Raw genomic sequence first — 17503 nt, forward strand, 5'->3', positions numbered from 1 at the left:
TATCCACAGTCTGATCTTCAGATTCACCCTCCTCCCCCAGACCGTCTCTGGGGACCAAAGCGACTCCTGCATTCCACCCCTCCAGGGATACAGGAAAGCCACCAATCCCCTTTGGGTCTAGAATAAGGACCTTGAAAGGTCCGGGAACAGAGTCATCCAGCAAAGACCTCCCCTTCCATCTGTGAGGGCCTGGGACCCGAGCGCCAGAGGCAAGCGCCGCCGTCCGAAGGGTGGGCGGGGAGTCGCCAGGCCCGGCCCAGGCCCGGCCATCAGCGGCGAGGCCAGCGCGGCTCCGCGGCGGCCAGAGGCGGGGCCGCGCCGGGGCGGGGCCCGGGCCGGGGGAGGGGAGCGGGCCCGGCCGCAGCCCAGAGCCGGGAGGGCCACGGCCACCGGAAGAATTGCTGTGGCCAGCCGAGCCGGGAGAGTGGGGAGCGGAAGCAGCGGCGGCAGGCGGCGCTGGGACCCGGGAGAGGCCGGAGAACAAGGGAGCTGGCGCCGCGGCCGGCCGCCGAGCGGGGCTGAGCCGCTGGGCCGCGCCGAGCGCCGCCGCCGCCCGAGAGGCCCGGCCCGGCCGCCCTAGCAGGCCGCGCGCGGGCCACCCGGCCCGAGGCCGGAGCCATGGGCGAGACCAAGATCATCTACCACCTGGACGGGCAGGAGACGCCGTACCTGGTGAAGCTGCCCCTGCCCGCCGAGCGCGTCACCTTGGCGGACTTTAAGGGCGTTCTGCAGCGACCCAGCTACAAGTTCTTCTTCAAGTCTATGGACGATGATTTCGGGTGAGGACGGCCCCGGCCTAGCCTCCGGGGAGCCCCGGCGCTCGGCTTCCAGGGGCCGACGCGGCCAGTTTGGACTTCCCTGGCTATGTTGACTTCTATCCCCACTCGCTGCAAAGAGGCGACTCGATCCATTGGAGCTCCTCTCTGCTTTTGGGGGGTTGGAATTCCAGTCCTTTAGAGACTCCTAATTCTCCTCTCGGGTGTGGGGAGCGTCGTCCGAGGCCCCCAAAGCAATTTAGTTCCTGCCAGTCAAGCCCCTCACCTCCCTAGAGGCCAGTGGCCCACATAGACAGACACACCCCCCCTCCACCCAGTTCCAGAGTCTTCAACCCTCCTCCTTCCAGGGAGCCTCCTTTTTAACATAGTTTTGGGGTATTTGGCTCCGGCTTGCCTTCCCTATCTTTTCAGCTCCACAACCCAGAGCCATATTTGGTCCCGCATCCAAGGGCTATGCTGTGGGAACTGGGGAAAAGGGGAGTTGAGGGTGCTCCGCCAGGCTGGAAGCTAGGGCCTGCAGACCTATGTTTATTTACCGCCCATGTGGGCTGATGGGGATGATGTGGGCTGAGCAGAGTGCCTGCCCCTGAGAAAGAGACCTCACTAATCCAGGTGGTGATCTTCCTTCCCAATTTTTCCTCCAGATGGTGGCTCAGGGAGAGACATTGGAAAGGGCCTTAGAGCCTGGGTGGAAACGCCAGGAAGAACCTCTTGGCATTCTCCATGTGCCTCTCGCTGGTGGGGGTCTTCCCTTCTGCCCAGCTGCAGGGCTTTGGACAGGCAGAGTTTGGAAGCAGCCACTGCCCCTTTAAGAGGGGTTGGAATGTTGCAGCCGGAAGGTTCTGTAGCAGCTGGCCTGGGAGGGGGAGCCTGGCTGATCCCCCCCCCCTCCAACTCCCAGGGGACTGGGGGAGGGGGAGGCCCCCACACTAGCCTGCCCTGCACTAACTGGGCGCTGGGCCTGGAGGCCACTGGGAAGGCCTCCTTGGTCCTCCAGGCCTGAAGGCTGCCTCTCTAGCCCTAGCCTGAGGCCCGAATTGCTCTTTGCAGCTGAGGCCTCAGAGCTGAGTCAGGGGAGATATTCTTCTCCCCAGTGTTCTTCAGCCTGGCTCTTCTCCCCAGACCCAAGCCCTCCTGGCATCAGGGAGTAAAGCACCTTCTGTCTGCTGCCTGGCATGTTTTTTGTCCCCTTCTCTCCTGGAACTCAGAATTGGATGAACCCATGAAATCGTGTGTGTGAAAGTGCTTTGTACAGTGGGGAGTATACTAGGTAGTTTCTTTCTATTCTTGGTTCTGTTGTTCTTCCTACCCTGGAGTGGGGGCTCCTAGTGTGGTGATGATTGTCTGATTTCAGTCTGAGGCAGACATGCCTAATTGGAAGACTGTAAAGAAAATCAGTCAGGAAGCTTTGGAGATCAGGAGGTGGGTACTTCAGCTTGGCAGGCAGAAAAAAATAGGGTCCGAAAGGACTGATGCTGCCTTGGGGTATAGGATGGGAGAAAGTCATTCAGAGCCCTCTATGCTGGGACCAAATGCCTTGAAGAAAATTGAAATAAGGTCTGTATCAACATCCCCCATCTTGCCCCTGCCTTCTAAGCAGACCATTCTGTGCTGCCTCCCACTCTCCCATGGCTTCTGTTAAGCCAGACCTAGCTGCAGTTATTAGAGGGCACTCATTACATCCTCTTACGGTTTATTTAATATTGTTCTTCAAATTTCCTGTTAACTCTCTCTTTTTTTTTTCCTAAGCTTGACCCACTAATAATACAAAATCAACCATAGATCTCATTTTCTGTTTATATATCTTTCTAAATTTTGTTATAAGTAAACATTGATCTAAGCAATATTTATCATGTACCCCCTGAAGTTATCTTGCATACATCAATGGTACTTGAAGGATATTAGAGTTGACTGTTTTAACCTTAAAGGATATTAGAGTTGACTGTTTTAACAGGATTGAGAATAATGCTAAAAATAAAGTGGGCATTGTGGTGCATGCCTCTAATCCCACCAACTGGGGAGGCTGAGGCAGGAGGATTGCAAGTTAGAGGCCATCCTAAATTAGCAAGACCTTATCTCAAAATAAAAAAGAAAATGAACTGGACATGTAGCTCAGTGGTAGAAAAATAGGACATTGATGGATTAAACGATTTTAGCCCCAGAAGGGTAAATGAGGAGACCTGGTAGGGCTATCTGGTCACAGAAAACTAGCCAAGGAGTGTATACACAGTGTGTTTATTTTTCAAACTTTTAAAAATGGTGCTTACACTGTGCCAGACACTGATCTAAATGCTTTGCAAATCTTTACTCACAGAATCTTCATGATAGCCCTATGAAATAGTGGTACAAACCCCTATGAAATAGGTGGTACAAGTGAGGAAATTAGAGCACAGAATGCTTAAGTAACTTGCCCAAGGTCACACAGCTAGTAAGTGACAGAGTTTTACTGACATCAGTAATCTGGTTCCAAAGTCTAAAACCTTAGTCACACAGGTTTTTTGTAGATATGATTGTTATCACCATTTTACAGATGCTCCTTTTCTGGGAGATGGTGGATTTGGCAAACTGGGGAGGTGGATCGGGCTACCACTTATTGAGCCCACACTAGGGACCTCTGCTGACAGGATGGAAAGACTGTCCCACCAACAGTCTCTCTTCTCCAGGCTTACCCTCTGAGGTTAGGATGTGAGATCTGAGGACCCCTCCAAGTCCCTTCTGACCTCCACAAGTGTTTGTCAAACCCACGGTAGGCCCAGCACTCTTATGTGGAGTAATGGAAGAAGGATAAACATTTTCAGCACTAAGGAGATGGTAGATAAATAATGGGGTCCCCGCTGCTAATCTGACCTTGAGCTGTGGGAGGGGCTACCATAGTAAGTTAGGAAACTGTGTTGCTTCCTCTCCATATCACCACTGCTCTGTCTCAGGATCTTCTGCCTGGGACACTCTTCCCCTGTCTTCTCTAGGTTCAAATCCCTCATCCTTACATCTCTACCCAGTTCCTAGCCGTCTCTGACACCTAAGTAACACTCAGCAGATGTCTATCCAGTAGACACACCTGTTGCTTTGAGGCTCTAACTTCTCCCCTCTTGCAATATGCTTACCAAATCTACCCACTGGGTTGTAACCTCTCAGAGTCTAAGGCAGGCTCCAGGCCTGGTGCTTCATACAGTCCTGTAGTATCACGGGACCTAAAGCCCACTGGGCTCTTGATAAAGCTTGAGTGTGCGTGTGATACTAGGATGGAACCCAGGGGTGCTATACCACTGAGCAACATCCCCACCCCTTTTTAATTTTTTTTAATTTTGAGACAGGGACTTGCTAAGTTGCCAATCCTGGGCCTGCACTTGTGATTCTCCTGCCTCAGCCTTCTGAGTAGCTGGGGTTACAGGCATGCACCACTGCACCTGGCTCAGCAAAAGCCTTTTATTTGGATGAACGATGAATGATGAGAAGATTTGTTTGGTCCCTGCTTTTAAAAACTTACACCTAGTTAGAAAGAGAGTGTGAATCTCACCAAAAGTTGGTAGAGTTAGTAACTAGTTTTATTATATGCCTGACCATGCATTTAAGAATCCCACTTACTAGGACAAGTCAAAGCCTTGGAAAAGTTAGGATGGGAGGAAATTTGAATGTATATTTGTCTGACTCCATGGGGGGATGGGAGACAGGTGTTAAAGAATGAGACTGTGGGGCGCGGGTACATGAGTGCTATGGAACCCTGAGCCATTCAGCTCTATGGTAGAAGAGTACAGGCTGTCTGAGGTCCCTCAAGGCTGCTGAGGATCAGCTGATCATTGTGAGTCAGCAGAGCCTTGGCGACCTGTCGGTGACCCCCAGAAAGAGAGGAAACATCTGTAGTGTGGAGCAGCCGTGGTGGGGCCTGCTAGGGGAGGTCGAGGAGACTCAGCAGAAGTTTCCCACACAGGGAGACCCTCTCCAAAGTAGGAAATACAGTCCATGCACATGCACCTCCTTTTCCTTTCAGCTTTGGCTCTCATGTGAGTCTGCTTGGGGTATCCTCTGGCCAGATTGGTTACCTCTCTGTCACTTCTTTCCAGCCTATTTTGTCTCTAGGCTCTCTGCCATCATGAACCCGAGGATAATGATTTGAGCTGTTTTTTAGGGTCACTGTGGGGTTGGAAATGGTGGGGAGCCAGAGCTAGATGGGAGGGAAGAGGGCAGGCTTGGCTTGGGAACTTGGCTTTGAGTCCAAGAATGTGAGCATCGTAAGGAGCCAAGCATGTTCCTGACTCTAGGCAGAAGCTGCTCTAAGAATGAGGGAGGAGTGGTCTTCCCAGCCTCCTCCCTCGCTGTCATCCCTCTCTGCTCAAATGTACCATGTGTTGACAGTCTTGACAGTCCTCAAACTTTTCCATTCTCTTCCCTGCCCCAAACCTAGCCAGTGTTTGACTTCTTACCTCACCACGTTCCTCAAACCAAACTACAAGCCATGACCACATCCCATACCCTGCATGCCCCATTTCAGTGTCCCCTCACCACCTACCTCCTCATAAACCCATGCTACCTTTATCATTGCACAGGAAAGAATGTATAAATGTATCATTGCACAGGAAAGAATACAGTGGGAAGAGTGTAGGTTTAGTATCAAATGAGCCTGTGATTGAATTCCAGCTCTAACATCCATGAGCTTCATGACCCTGGATAAGACACTGAATGTCTGTCAGTTTCCTTATTCATGAAATATGGATCATATTGTCTACATATACGATTGATGTGAAGATTATATTGTTCTAAATATAAAGATAGAAGCTGGTATAATAGGTAAGAATAGAGACTTTAGAGTCAGGCTGACCAAGGTTCAAATGTGAGTTCTTAGTGTACTAGTAGTGTAAGTTTAGGTGAATTACTGAACATATTGAACCTGGTTTCCCATCTGCCCCAACCTCATAGCATTGCAGTATTAGATGAAATGATATAAGTAAAGCACCTAGCAAAATGCTCAGCCTATTATGCTTGCTTAATAAATGAGAGTAATTGTTACTATTAGTTATCTTGATGGTATATGGAAGATGTTTAGTAAACACCTCCCCTTATTTCTTAATTTCCTAATCTCCTTGTCCATACCTCCCAGAACAATGTCAGGATTCCAAGTTGTAAATTGAAGATCAGTAATAATTGTATCCTTTTTGTTTGTTTGTTTGTTTAATTTAATTTTATATATTTTTATTTGGTTGTAGTGGTCACAACACCTTTACTTTATTTATGTCTATTTTTTAATGTGTTGATGGGGATCCAAGCCAGTGCCTCATGCATATTTGGCATCACACATATTTGGCAAGCGCACTACCACTGTGCGCACTACCACCTGTGGTGCTGGGGATTGAACCCAGGGCCTTGTGCATGCAAGGCAAGCACTCTATCAACAAGCCATATCCCCAGCCCCCAATTATGTCCTTTTTTAAAAAATATTTTTTAGTTGAAGATGGACACAATACCTATATTTATTTATTTTTATGTGGTGCTGAGGAGTGAACCCAGGGCCTCACACATACTAGGCGAGCATTCTACCACTGAGCCACAACACCAGCACAATAATTGTGTCCTTTTTCCCAATTTGGGACTCTGAGGAAAAGAGAAAGTCCAGCCCAGGGAAGCCACATTGAGGTTGGGTAAAGCACTTTGGGGGTTATAGGAAATGGCATGATCTCTAATGACTTAGAGGATGCCCCAGAAAGATAGCTGGCCCAAACAGAGCTGGTGTCTTCCTGGTGGTGCTAAAGAGATGTCCCTGGGTCACCTCCCTTATTCCCATTTGAACAGTCTTATACTGGTAGCTTAAATCACGGTTTAGGATGGAGTACAACTGGGATTGCGAGGACCTTCCATGTACGTGCCAGAAAGTTCTCTCTGACATCCCTCTTTCCCTACAGAGTTGTGAAGGAGGAGATCTCAGATGACAATGCTAAGCTACCCTGCTTCAATGGCCGGGTGGTGTCCTGGGTAAGGAGGCCTCAGTCTCTATCTTCCTGCATGCCTGTGCTGGGTTGAGGGAGGGAAGGTATCACTGAGATGGTAGCTGGGAGTTTTAGGCTTCAGTATCTGAATTTTCCTTTAGTTTTCTAACTGAACTATTTCTCACCCCAGCTTTCTCAACTTTAATGAAAAGTGGGAGTGGTGGGAAGGGATGAAGGGAAGAGACAGAAACACATGTGGAGATAAAAATATCTCCTATGCCAGTAAGATACCTGCTGTTACCTGGCGACCGCTGCCTGGGACCACCGACCCTTTTCTCCATCCCCCACTCTGCTTGAGCAACCCATGCCTCCAAGAGCCCCCTCAACTTAGTTCTGGGGCCACTCCTCACCTCAGCTGCCCTTGCATAGTCCTGTCTCTTCTCCCTGCTTCATTCTCCCAGGCCTTTATGCCCTGCCAGAAGCCAATTCCCCATCCCCATCTCCCTGGTGCAACCTGTCACATAGATCTCACTCAATGTCTCCCCATCAGCTGGTGTCAGCTGAGGGCTCACACCCAGAGCCAGCCCCCTTCTGTGCTGATAACCCATCAGAGCTGCCACCACCTATGGAGCGCACAGGAGGAATCGGGGACTCCCGACCCCCATCCTTCCAGTGAGTACGAGCCGAGTGTGGGGAGGGCCCATGGGAGAGGACTGCATCAGCTCAGCCCAGGGCTGGGGGAGGGAACCCCCAGCCTGCCCTCTTCTCTACCAAGTCCTCTCTTCCCTGCAGCCCTCATGCTGGTGGGGGCAGCCAGGAGAACCTGGACAATGACACAGAGACAGATTCCTTGGTATCTGCCCAGCGGGAGCGGCCACGTCGGAGGGATGGCCCAGAGCATGGTGTGTCTTCCCAAATAGGATTGCCTTCCCCACCCCTACTCCTTTTCCACATCTTTCCATTCCCACCTCTCTGTCCTGTGTCCTGAGCTCTGGCTATGCCTAGCCCCAGAGTAGCCTCTGGCCTGCGCCTCTCACCTGTTTTCCCCTGAACTAAGCATAGTGTGAACGCAGCTGCCTCCATCTCCTGCAGCAACCCGGCTAAATGGAACTGCAAAGGGGGAGCGGCGGCGAGAGCCTGGTGGTTATGATAGCTCGTCCACCCTTATGAGCAGTGAGCTGGAGACTACCAGCTTCTTTGATTCAGATGAGGAGGATTCTACCAGCAGGTGGGGCTTTAGTTTCATGGGTACTGTGGGGCAGGTGACCCCAAGGAGCCCTAAACCCTGAGGATACTGGCTCCTGGGAGGGATGTGGGCTTTGTGTTGGGCACCTGGGCCCTGCAGTGCCTCTTGTAGAGCAGGGCTGGGCCAGCCTGGTGGGGAACGACTGTGGGCCCCACAGGTTCAGCAGCTCCACAGAACAGAGCAGTGCCTCACGCCTGATGAGAAGACACAAGCGGCGGCGGCGGAAGCAGAAGGTCTCACGGATTGAGCGGGTATGGGGCCTGGGATGCTCAGGATGGGTGGGAGCAGATTGTGAGCCCTTTCCAGGCAGGTTCAGCTTGTTCTTCCTCAGAATCCTTCCCTTTGGTTCAGCATCTAGAACCATAGAGGGTGAGGGGAGTAGTGCTGAGGAGGAACCAGGTAGGAACAGTGAGTTCCTGCCACCCCCACCTGCAGCTCAGGGCCTCTGTCTCTTCCAGTCCTCATCCTTCAGCAGCATCACAGACTCTACCATGTCTCTCAACATCATCACAGTTACTCTCAACATGGGTGAGTCTGGGGAAACAATACTCTTGAGCACCTACTGTATGCAGACACTGGGCAGGCATGAGGGATTCTGGGAGACACAAGATTTGAACTTTATCCTCAAAGAGTTCTCTTGTATAAACATTAGCTGAAACTTAACACAGATCACTTCAGTACCTCATGGTCAGAGCTATGACAGATATAAGCACAGAGAGCTGTGGAAGCAGAAATGGCACCAGGGAAGCCTTCTTGGAGCAAGTGGTTTCTGGGTTTCCTGCCCCTTGCCATCTTTAGTCATTGCATCCTTGCTCTCTAGTTTATGCCCTAGGTATTCTTTGTTTTCCCCCCCTGCTTTTGGTTGTGGTCTTGGGAAATGAACCCTGATGTATGCCAGGCAAGTGCTCTACCACTGAGCTATATCCCCAGGTCTCACTGAATTGCTGAGGCTGGTCTTGAACTTGAGATTCTCCTGCCTCAGCCTTCCAAGTAACTAGGGATTACAGGTGTGTACCGCCACACCTGGTTCCAACAGACTGTATAAAGGAGACAGCTGGATGTAGTGAAAAGAACCCAATTTGAGAACTTAGAAATCTGAGTTTGAATTCTGCCAGTTATTGGCTTAGAAAAGTCACTTAAATTCACTAAACTTCACTTGTGTGATCTGTAAAATGAGACAAAGAGTCTCTGCACCACAGCCAGCAAAGACTGAATGAAATCATGGGTAAGTGCACTATATATACAGTGCCTGATTTGGGTTTAGTACATGTCAGTTTTTGTCCCTTTCCACCCTGTTCTAATAAGGTATTGGTAATTTGGATAGGACTCTTGCCCCTCTCAAGCTGTTAAATTACTTCCTGTAGAGAAGTATAACTTCTTGGGCATCTCCATTGTGGGCCAAAGCAATGAGCGTGGTGACGGAGGCATCTACATTGGCTCTATCATGAAAGGTGGGGCTGTGGCTGCTGATGGACGCATCGAACCAGGAGATATGCTGTTACAGGTATCACTGCCCACCCTGGGTGGTGGTGTGGATAGAGGGTTGGGAGGAGTCCCTGCCCTCTGGAGGAAGACTTCCTGACCCACAAACTCAGCTCCCCTGCCCCTCTCCCCTGCATAGTCTATTACCCAACTCCTGGTCCTCTTTCTTAGGTAAATGAGATCAACTTTGAGAACATGAGTAATGACGATGCAGTTCGGGTACTACGGGAGATTGTGCACAAACCAGGGTATGAATGGAATAGAGCACTGGGGAGGATGGGGTAGACATTTCTGGTTATCATGCAAGAGGCTTGATCTAGCCTCCACAAATTCTACCCTCAATCTTTGTTTTCAGGCCCATTACCCTGACTGTAGCCAAGTGCTGGGACCCAAGTCCACGTGGTTGCTTCACATTACCCAGGAGTGAGTAGATGTGGGGGGAGCTCATTCTTAAAGCTGATATCGAGCATCTGTGAGCCCTTTCCCTCATTTCTGCTATGTTTCCTGAACCCCCACACCTGCCTGTTGGGCCCAGAAGTGGTCAGGGTGAGCAGCCTGTGACTCCTCATCCTCCCTGCAGGTGAGCCCATCCGGCCCATTGACCCTGCGGCCTGGGTCTCTCACACTGCAGCCATGACGGGCACCTTCCCTGCCTATGGCATGAGCCCCTCCCTGAGCACAATCACCTCCACCAGCTCCTCCATCACCAGCTCCATCCCTGACACAGAGCGTGAGTGTCTAACCCTGTTCTCTGGGCAGCAGACAGAGCCAAGTGGGAGGACTGATGAGGGGCAACGTAAGCACCCAGGAGGACCAGAGAGGGGACGCCACTCATTCCAGTTACCTCACACTGCGATTTCTCCCAGTGGGCACTTTATAGATCTTCACTAAATATTGTTTGCTTCTGAATCTGCATTGAGCACCCAGGGAACCTCAGTTTCCTCTTGTAAAATGGGACTATTAATATATACTTTACCAGGTTCCTATGGGTTCAATAAGAAGCTATAAGTGAAGCACCATTGGTATGTGGCATAAAGTAAGCATTATGGCTTACTAAATGGGTGCCATTTTTATTATTATACATGTAGGCATTGTGCTAAGTACCTTCCTTTATGTAACTGAACTCAAATATCCTTGTAAATAGATATTAAAAATCCCCATTTTTATGGAAGAGAAAACTGAGTGTCCAAGAAATTAGTAATTTGTCCAGGATTGATCTGTAATTATTGTTTGGTATAGCTGGAATGCAAATTCTTATTTACCTAACTCCAAAGCCCCTTTCTGCCTCACCATTCTGCCTCCCATCCCCAGGCCTGGACGACTTCCATCTGTCCATCCACAGTGACATGGCTGCCATCGTAAAAGCCATGGCCTCCCCTGAATCAGGGTTGGAGGTCCGAGATCGCATGTGGCTCAAGATTACCATTCCTAACGCTTTTATCGGTGAGAAAGCCCCATGGAGGGATGAAGGATTGGGTGGGAAATGATCAGACAGGGCAGGCCAGGGGTGGGGGACTCAATAACTCCTTTGGGCCACTCCTTTGAGCTGGAACCAGCCCCAGCCTCATAGAAGCTATGAGGCCAGCTGAACCCAAATCAGATGGGCCTCCCAATCAACTGGCAGCCTTATCCTCAGGCTCAGATGTGGTAGACTGGCTATACCACAATGTCGAAGGCTTCACTGACCGGCGGGAGGCCCGCAAGTATGCCAGCAACCTGCTGAAAGCTGGCTTCATCCGCCACACTGTCAACAAGATCACCTTCTCTGAACAGTGCTACTACATCTTCGGAGACCTCTGCGGCAGTATGTGTTTCACTGACCTTCTTACCCTGCCTCCTGGTTGGGAATGGGGAGTGCCCAGGGATATGGCAGCAGACTCCAGGGAACATAGATGGGGCTCAGCAGAGCTGGGGCCTGATTCAAGGCCTGAGAATTCTGTGGTGGAAACAGTCCTATCTAATCTCTTCACCTGCCCCACATCTCTTCTTGGGCCTGGCATGCTCTAAGTGCATGTTCTGTGCCTGTCAGTGTTGGTAGTTTCTAAAAGTATTATCTCACTCTCTTGCTGGATCCTCATAATTCCCCCAGAAGCAGGGAGGATTACTATCCATGTTCTCAGATGAGGAAACAGATTTCTCAGTGGTGGGAAATAGTCTGCCCCAGGTCTCACAACTAGTAGCATAGGTGTTAAGCCTCAGATCCAGTTTCTTCTCACTACTTGGGCTGCCCTGGGTGTGTGGTACTTCAGAAACATTTTCTCAGTGATGCTAAACAGAGTACCTGCCCTTGGTCTCTGAACCAAGGAGGATCTGGAACTGACTAGGGTAGAATCTGCCTCAGACCCCTGACGGCAGGCTGTGCTATAGGATGAAGCTGGAGAAGCTGTCAAGACCAGGTGGCAGAGGATTCTGTAAGCCATACCAAGGAGTTTTGACTTGATCCTGAGAGGGCACAAAAACAGTGCAAGTTCTTAAGTAGTAGAGGTCTACAAGGAACCTCCTTTCTCTTTAGCCTGTGGATAATCCTTAGGGTAAGGAGTTCTTAGAACAGGATAGCACTGCTCAGGGCTGGAGCTGAGGTTCCACCCCAGCAGCAACCTCTGCCCAATAGTGCCAATAGGTATCTTAAGCTAACTCTTAAAATGCTTCAAGTTAGGGCTGTAGTTGTAGCTCAGTGGTAGAACACTTGACTAGTATGTGTGAGGCACTGGGTTTGATCCTCAGCACCATATAAAAATAAATAAAAATACTGTGTCCATCTACAGCTTAAAAAAAAATGCTTCAGGTTAGGTTCTAGGCACTAGAATGTTAGAATGACTGATCCTTTAGAACACAGTCTTTAGGAGGAGAGAAGGATCCCTAGCCCTTAGCAATTCAAGTATGGCCCCATGGAGTAGTGATAGATGCATAAGATTTTGGAATTTGGCAGTTCTATGTTCAAATCCTAGCTTCATCCTTACTGTGTGAGGTAAGAGTAAGTGATCTAGCCTATTAGAGTATCTGTAAGATTCTGTAAGATGGAGATCTCATAGGAATTTTTTTTTTTTGAGAATAAGATATATGCTCTTAGTGTAGTGTATGGCTCGTGGTAAATATTCTATAAAAGTTGTCCATGTTTATATATTTAATTGATTCCACAATGCACTCTTTTTTTTCATATTTCAATATCTGAAATTGGGGTACGTCCTGTAATCAATAGCTTCTTAGATTCATTGAAATGTGGTTATTATTTTCATCATTAGCAGAACTAATCCCTGACCTTCAACCTCCAGGGACACCTAAAGCTTTCAAGGCAGCTATGGCCTTTGCTCAAAACATTGTTTCTTCCCTGGGCCTACCCAGATCTTCCACCCAGGGCCCCAGGCCACCCAAGGCCCAACTCAGGGTGATGCTGATAGAAGAGCCTTTTCCTTCTCATTTGGCCAAAGCTGAGAGTGTAGCAGTGTGGGGGCCTCAGTTTCTCCCCAAGAGCACACAATTACTTCCCAGGACAATAGCATGCAGGATAAAGTCATCATCAGCTCTTTGGAAGTGAGCAAAGAAAGATTACTGTTTCCCTCTACCCTGCCTCATTCTGCTGCTGTCCATTTGACGGATTGATAGCTTGGCTGGCAGGTTCTACAGGCCACCTCAGAGCCCCTCTTCCAGATTTTTCCTTGCAAGGCTGGGCTGACTCACCTGAGGGCTTGGAGGAAGAGTTCATTTGTATGAGCTGTAGGACTTATAGAGGTGGTGTGTGAGCAAGGGGTATCTCATTATGCTCACTTTAAGGTAGTTCTAGCATTGACACAGACAGCCTGGCTCTTAAGGAACACACAGTTTCTCCCAGGAAGCCAGATTCATGAAATAAGTGATGATAGAATGAGTTGGTACCAGGCCAGAGGTACCCATGTTGTTCTGTCTGGCCCTTCCCACTTTATGTCCAGCCACACCCAAGCAGTACCAGGAAAATGTGATAAAGGCAAGGGTCTTCTATAAGGGGCCTCTAAAAGGCCCCATGTTCTGGGCTTCAAGACAGGGTAAAATTTCACTACCATTTCCCCAAATTGCTCCCTGTTTCTAACTAATGACCTCATCTGGAGAGGTAAAGAGAAAGCAAGCAACTCGTAGTTTCTGTTCTACCTATAGTTTAGGTTGACCTTAGGCTGCTCTTTTAACTTCTCTGGACTTGACTTTCCTTATCTGGAAAAGTGAAGAATTCCTGTATGGGTTGTGGCAGTCTTTGAGGGAGATGGAGTGCTGTGTGGTATGCTTAATGAAGCATAGGTGTGCAGTACCTACAGAATGTCTTCCACATTCCCTGACCTAGGACCCTCTAAGTGAACAAAAGAGAAAAAGGCTGAATAGCAGTCTTATCCCTTCTTTCAGTCCACTGACAAGGAAGGAGAGAACATTACAAATTTAGAAGGGTCCTCCAAGATTCTGGGAGTTGGATATTGGGATTGACCCAGAATCTTAAATGATGACTTGGGTTTCCTGAGGAGGGTCTCCTGGGCTGTTGAGATAAAGGCCAGGAGTTGTGCAGAAAGGGTGAGCTCTCTGGCTTGTGCCATACCTACTCCCATTCTGACCAGAAACTGCCAGTGTAGCCTACCACCTGACCTAGGCCAGGAACCCCTCTCCTGATCAAGGAGTCCAGGGGACAGGGAATAGACTCGGCTTACCCAGCCTTTCCTCCACAGACATGGCCAACCTGTCCCTCCACGACCACGACGGTTCCAGCGGTGCCTCTGACCAAGATACGCTGGCCCCTTTGCCACACCCGGGGGCTGCCCCTTGGCCTATGGCTTTCCCTTACCAGTACCCACCACCCCCACACCCCTACAACCCCCACCCAGGCTTCCCGGAGCTAGGCTACAGCTATGGTGGGGGCAGCGCCAGCAGTCAACACAGTGAAGGTAATTACGGCGGAGGGAACCATGGAGGGAGCTACAGGTGAGTCCAGGGTGTCAGCTCTGAGTGCTCCCCACCCCGGCCCTGCTTATCCTCCACAGGCAGTCGGAGCAGTGGCTCAAACCGTAGTGGTAGCGATCGTCGGAAGGAGAAGGACCCAAAGGCTGGAGACTCCAAGTCCGGCGGCAGCGGCAGTGAGTCGGACCACACGACACGCAGCAGCCTGCGGGGGCCACGAGAGCGGGCACCCAGTGAGCGCTCAGGGCCCGCGGCCAGCGAGCATAGCCACCGCAGCCACCATTCACTGGCCAGCAGCCTGCGCAGCCACCACACGCACCCAAGCTATGGCCCTCCAGGAGTGCCCCCTCTCTACGGCCCCCCAATGCTGATGATGCCCCCGCCGCCTGCAGCCATGGGGCCCCCAGGAGCCCCTCCCGGCCGCGACCTGGCCTCGGTGCCCCCAGAACTGACCGCCAGCAGACAGTCCTTCCGCATGGCCATGGGAAACCCCAGTGAGTTCTTTGTGGATGTGATGTGAGCAGGGCCTCTCCCCCACTGCCATCCCACCCCGCACCCCGTCCCTCTCTCCAACTGTCCGTCCGTCTTTTTTACTTTGTCTGGTACCTGAAAGGGAAATAAATGCAACTAAATCCAGGTGCGCTAGCTAACTGCTCGCTGGGCGCAGCCAGGGCAGGGTGTATCTACCAGTCAGCTCTGCATTCCCTAACCCGGCTCTGGCCTAGCTTGTTCCCTCTGCTCACTAACCTTAGGGGGACTTCCCAGGATCCTTCATGTCCCCGAGTCCTCACTTGCTGGTGCTTACTTCCCTCTGCCCCATCCTCACACAGTTTAGGAGCTGACCCCAGTGGTGTCCTTGGAGGGTACCCCCTTCTTCCTTTGTTCCCCCTTCATTCATTCAGCTACACCATCCTGATATTAAGTCCACCCTCTCAAGCATGTGTGCAAATCTCTTGATTTTGCCCCACAGTACTGACACCAAAAAAGTCACTTCATCTGCCTTACCTAACTCTCTCCTGCCTGCTGCCTCAGTCCTGCACCTGAGCTATAGTCACCCTTAAGTAGCTATTCATGCTGTTTACCCCTGCCTATACCCATTCCTAATCAGAAGTCAGAAGGCCCCCTCAGGTGCTGGAGCAGCTAGTGGCTTCCAGAGAGCATCTCTGCTGGATCCCTTGCTCCTATGCCTGACCTGTGTGCTGGTTCCATCAGACCCTAACCCTACTAACTGGCAGGCTCATCTCATCTCCTGGCTGAAACATTTCTTTTCTTTCTTTTTTCCTCCCCCAATTTTCCCTTGGCCTGGAGCAGCCAAGAATTTCGGGCTGTTTGACTTTCTGTGAACCCCCCAGCAAGGGGAGGCCCAGCCTCCGAGGAGACCAGGAACCCTGCTTCAGGAGCCCCTCGGGGCTTCCCAAGGATGTCTAGCCCCTACACCCACACTTCAGTATTTCTAGGCTTCTGGGAAGGTCCTCAGCCTTACCCATGCACAAGGACCCTGTTCTCTTTTCCATAGAATATTTTTCCCCTCTATATCTCTCCCCTACCCACCCTCTCTCTCTCACTCACACACACACACACACACACACACACACACACACATACACACATACATATACAAATACACACAGGTGCCTATGCAAGTTCACTTAAGCCTCAGGGCTGGACCCTGCCCAGAGGGCTGGACCCTCTCTCCAAGTCCTTTCCTAGATAGTGGGGCTGGTCCCCTGACTTTCCTCTCCCTTTACTCATAGCCCTCAAGCCACATATTCCCAACATTTTCCTACCTGGATAAGCCTATAAGCTGAGACTCAGGCTGGGCTCAACAGAGAACTCTCCAGGTAACTGACAGGCCATCTCACACATACCCCAACACACGCACACACGCACGCACACACACACACACACACACACATACACACCCACTTCCCAGTTTGCATACACCGTGACACTCCAGAACAAGGACAGGAACCCATAGGCCAGTTGGGAGTTTGGCAAGAGGGCTTCCAGGACTTTCAAACAGAGTTCCAGTTTTTTGTTTTTTTTTTTTTAACTTTATTCTCCACTTTAAACAAATCACAACTTTCTCTTCTAGCCTCTGCTTTAAATTCTCCTGACTTGCCCAGGCTCCCATATTTTTAGGGACAGGGTGTCAAGAGTAATATGAAATCCTTAGCCCAGGTTTTAGGGCAAACCAAAGTAGGGGCATTTTTACATTCTTTCATACAACAAATACTTCTGGGGTTTTAGTGAAAAAAGTGCTGTGTTGGACACGTGACTCAATCTTGCTTGCCTTCTGGAAGCTTCGAGTTTACTCCCAACCAGGCTGTGGCTTCTTCTAGCCACCACTACAGGGCCATCTCCTGTACTCCTATAACTCTGCCTCGTCTTGCTTTGTTGAGAACACCTCCACTATACTATACCTTCAGTGTCAATTCTTACATTGTTCCTTCTTTGGTCCACTTCTCTTTCTTCTGTATTTTTTCCCAAAATGGTCTCATCAATCCTGATGTCCTCAATTGCTGCTGATATGCTGGTGATTCCCAAATATATAACCCCAAATTCCCTCAATCTTCAGATCTGTATTTTTATTAACCACTGAACATCACCACGGACATGTCTATATGGACTCAAGTCATGTCCCCAACCAAGTGTGTTCCTTTTGAATTCCAGTCCTGGTGACCATCACAATCTACACAGGCACACCAGTCAGAAACATTTACAGGCTTAAATTCTTTTTTGTATCTTACCAGTCAGCATATCACATCTTTTCCACTCCAACAATCTTTCTTGAATTTGGCCCTTTCTTTCCCCTTTACCTCTAATTTACCAGAGCCTGGGATTTGGAGTCATTTTGTTCTGGGTTTGAATTCCAGCTCTATTTCCTTTTGGTTGCGTGATAGGAGAGTTATTTAACCTCTCTGAGCCTCAGTTCTCTCGTATGTAAAATGATGATAATAATACCTACCTCACAGGGTTGTTGTGAGGATTTAAATTAGATATTGTACGAAAAGTGCCTAGCACAGTGCCTGGCACATGATAGAGTAGGTGCTCAATAAATGGTAACCATTATTATTATTATCATGATCATTATTACTTACTCAAAATTGGCAGGTATTTACAGTATGTTTGGAAGATAAAATTCTGGCAGAGGAAGAAGTGAAGCCTTG

General features: G+C 49.8%; 1 protein-coding gene across 1 annotated transcript; it reads left to right on the forward strand.

The window, feature by feature from the left end:
- The first annotated feature begins 327 nt into the window (after nt 1-327).
- Nucleotides 328-17414, forward strand: Dvl3 (dishevelled segment polarity protein 3). The gene is made up of 16 exons (XM_078043792.1): nt 328-779; nt 6671-6740; nt 7245-7366; nt 7487-7596; nt 7787-7922; nt 8098-8191; nt 8399-8468; nt 9305-9444; nt 9594-9670; nt 9778-9845; nt 10003-10152; nt 10734-10865; nt 11059-11226; nt 14105-14320; nt 14417-14827; nt 15645-17414. Exons 1-16 carry the CDS (start codon nt 619-621, stop codon nt 15674-15676), a joined length of 2157 nt encoding a protein of 718 aa, XP_077899918.1. The 5' UTR covers nt 328-618; the 3' UTR covers nt 15677-17414.
- Nucleotides 17415-17503: the final 89 nt, after the last annotated feature.

This window comes from Ictidomys tridecemlineatus, chromosome 3 (assembly GCF_052094955.1).
Source record: "Ictidomys tridecemlineatus isolate mIctTri1 chromosome 3, mIctTri1.hap1, whole genome shotgun sequence".
NCBI lineage: Eukaryota > Metazoa > Chordata > Mammalia > Rodentia > Sciuridae > Ictidomys > Ictidomys tridecemlineatus.

What these genes read in the sequence shown, in the direction of transcription:
- Dvl3 (XM_078043792.1), top strand. Translation starts at nt 619, where the DNA reads ATGGGCGAGACCAAGATCATCTACCACCTGGACGGGCAGGAGACGCCG. An exon ending in TCTATGGACGATGATTTCGG is followed by an intron (nt 780 to 6,670) that starts GTGAGGACGGCC and finishes CTTTCCCTACAG; the next exon opens with AGTTGTGAAGGAGGAGATCT. An exon ending in CACAGTTACTCTCAACATGG is followed by an intron (nt 8,469 to 9,304) that starts GTGAGTCTGGGG and finishes TACTTCCTGTAG; the next exon opens with AGAAGTATAACTTCTTGGGC.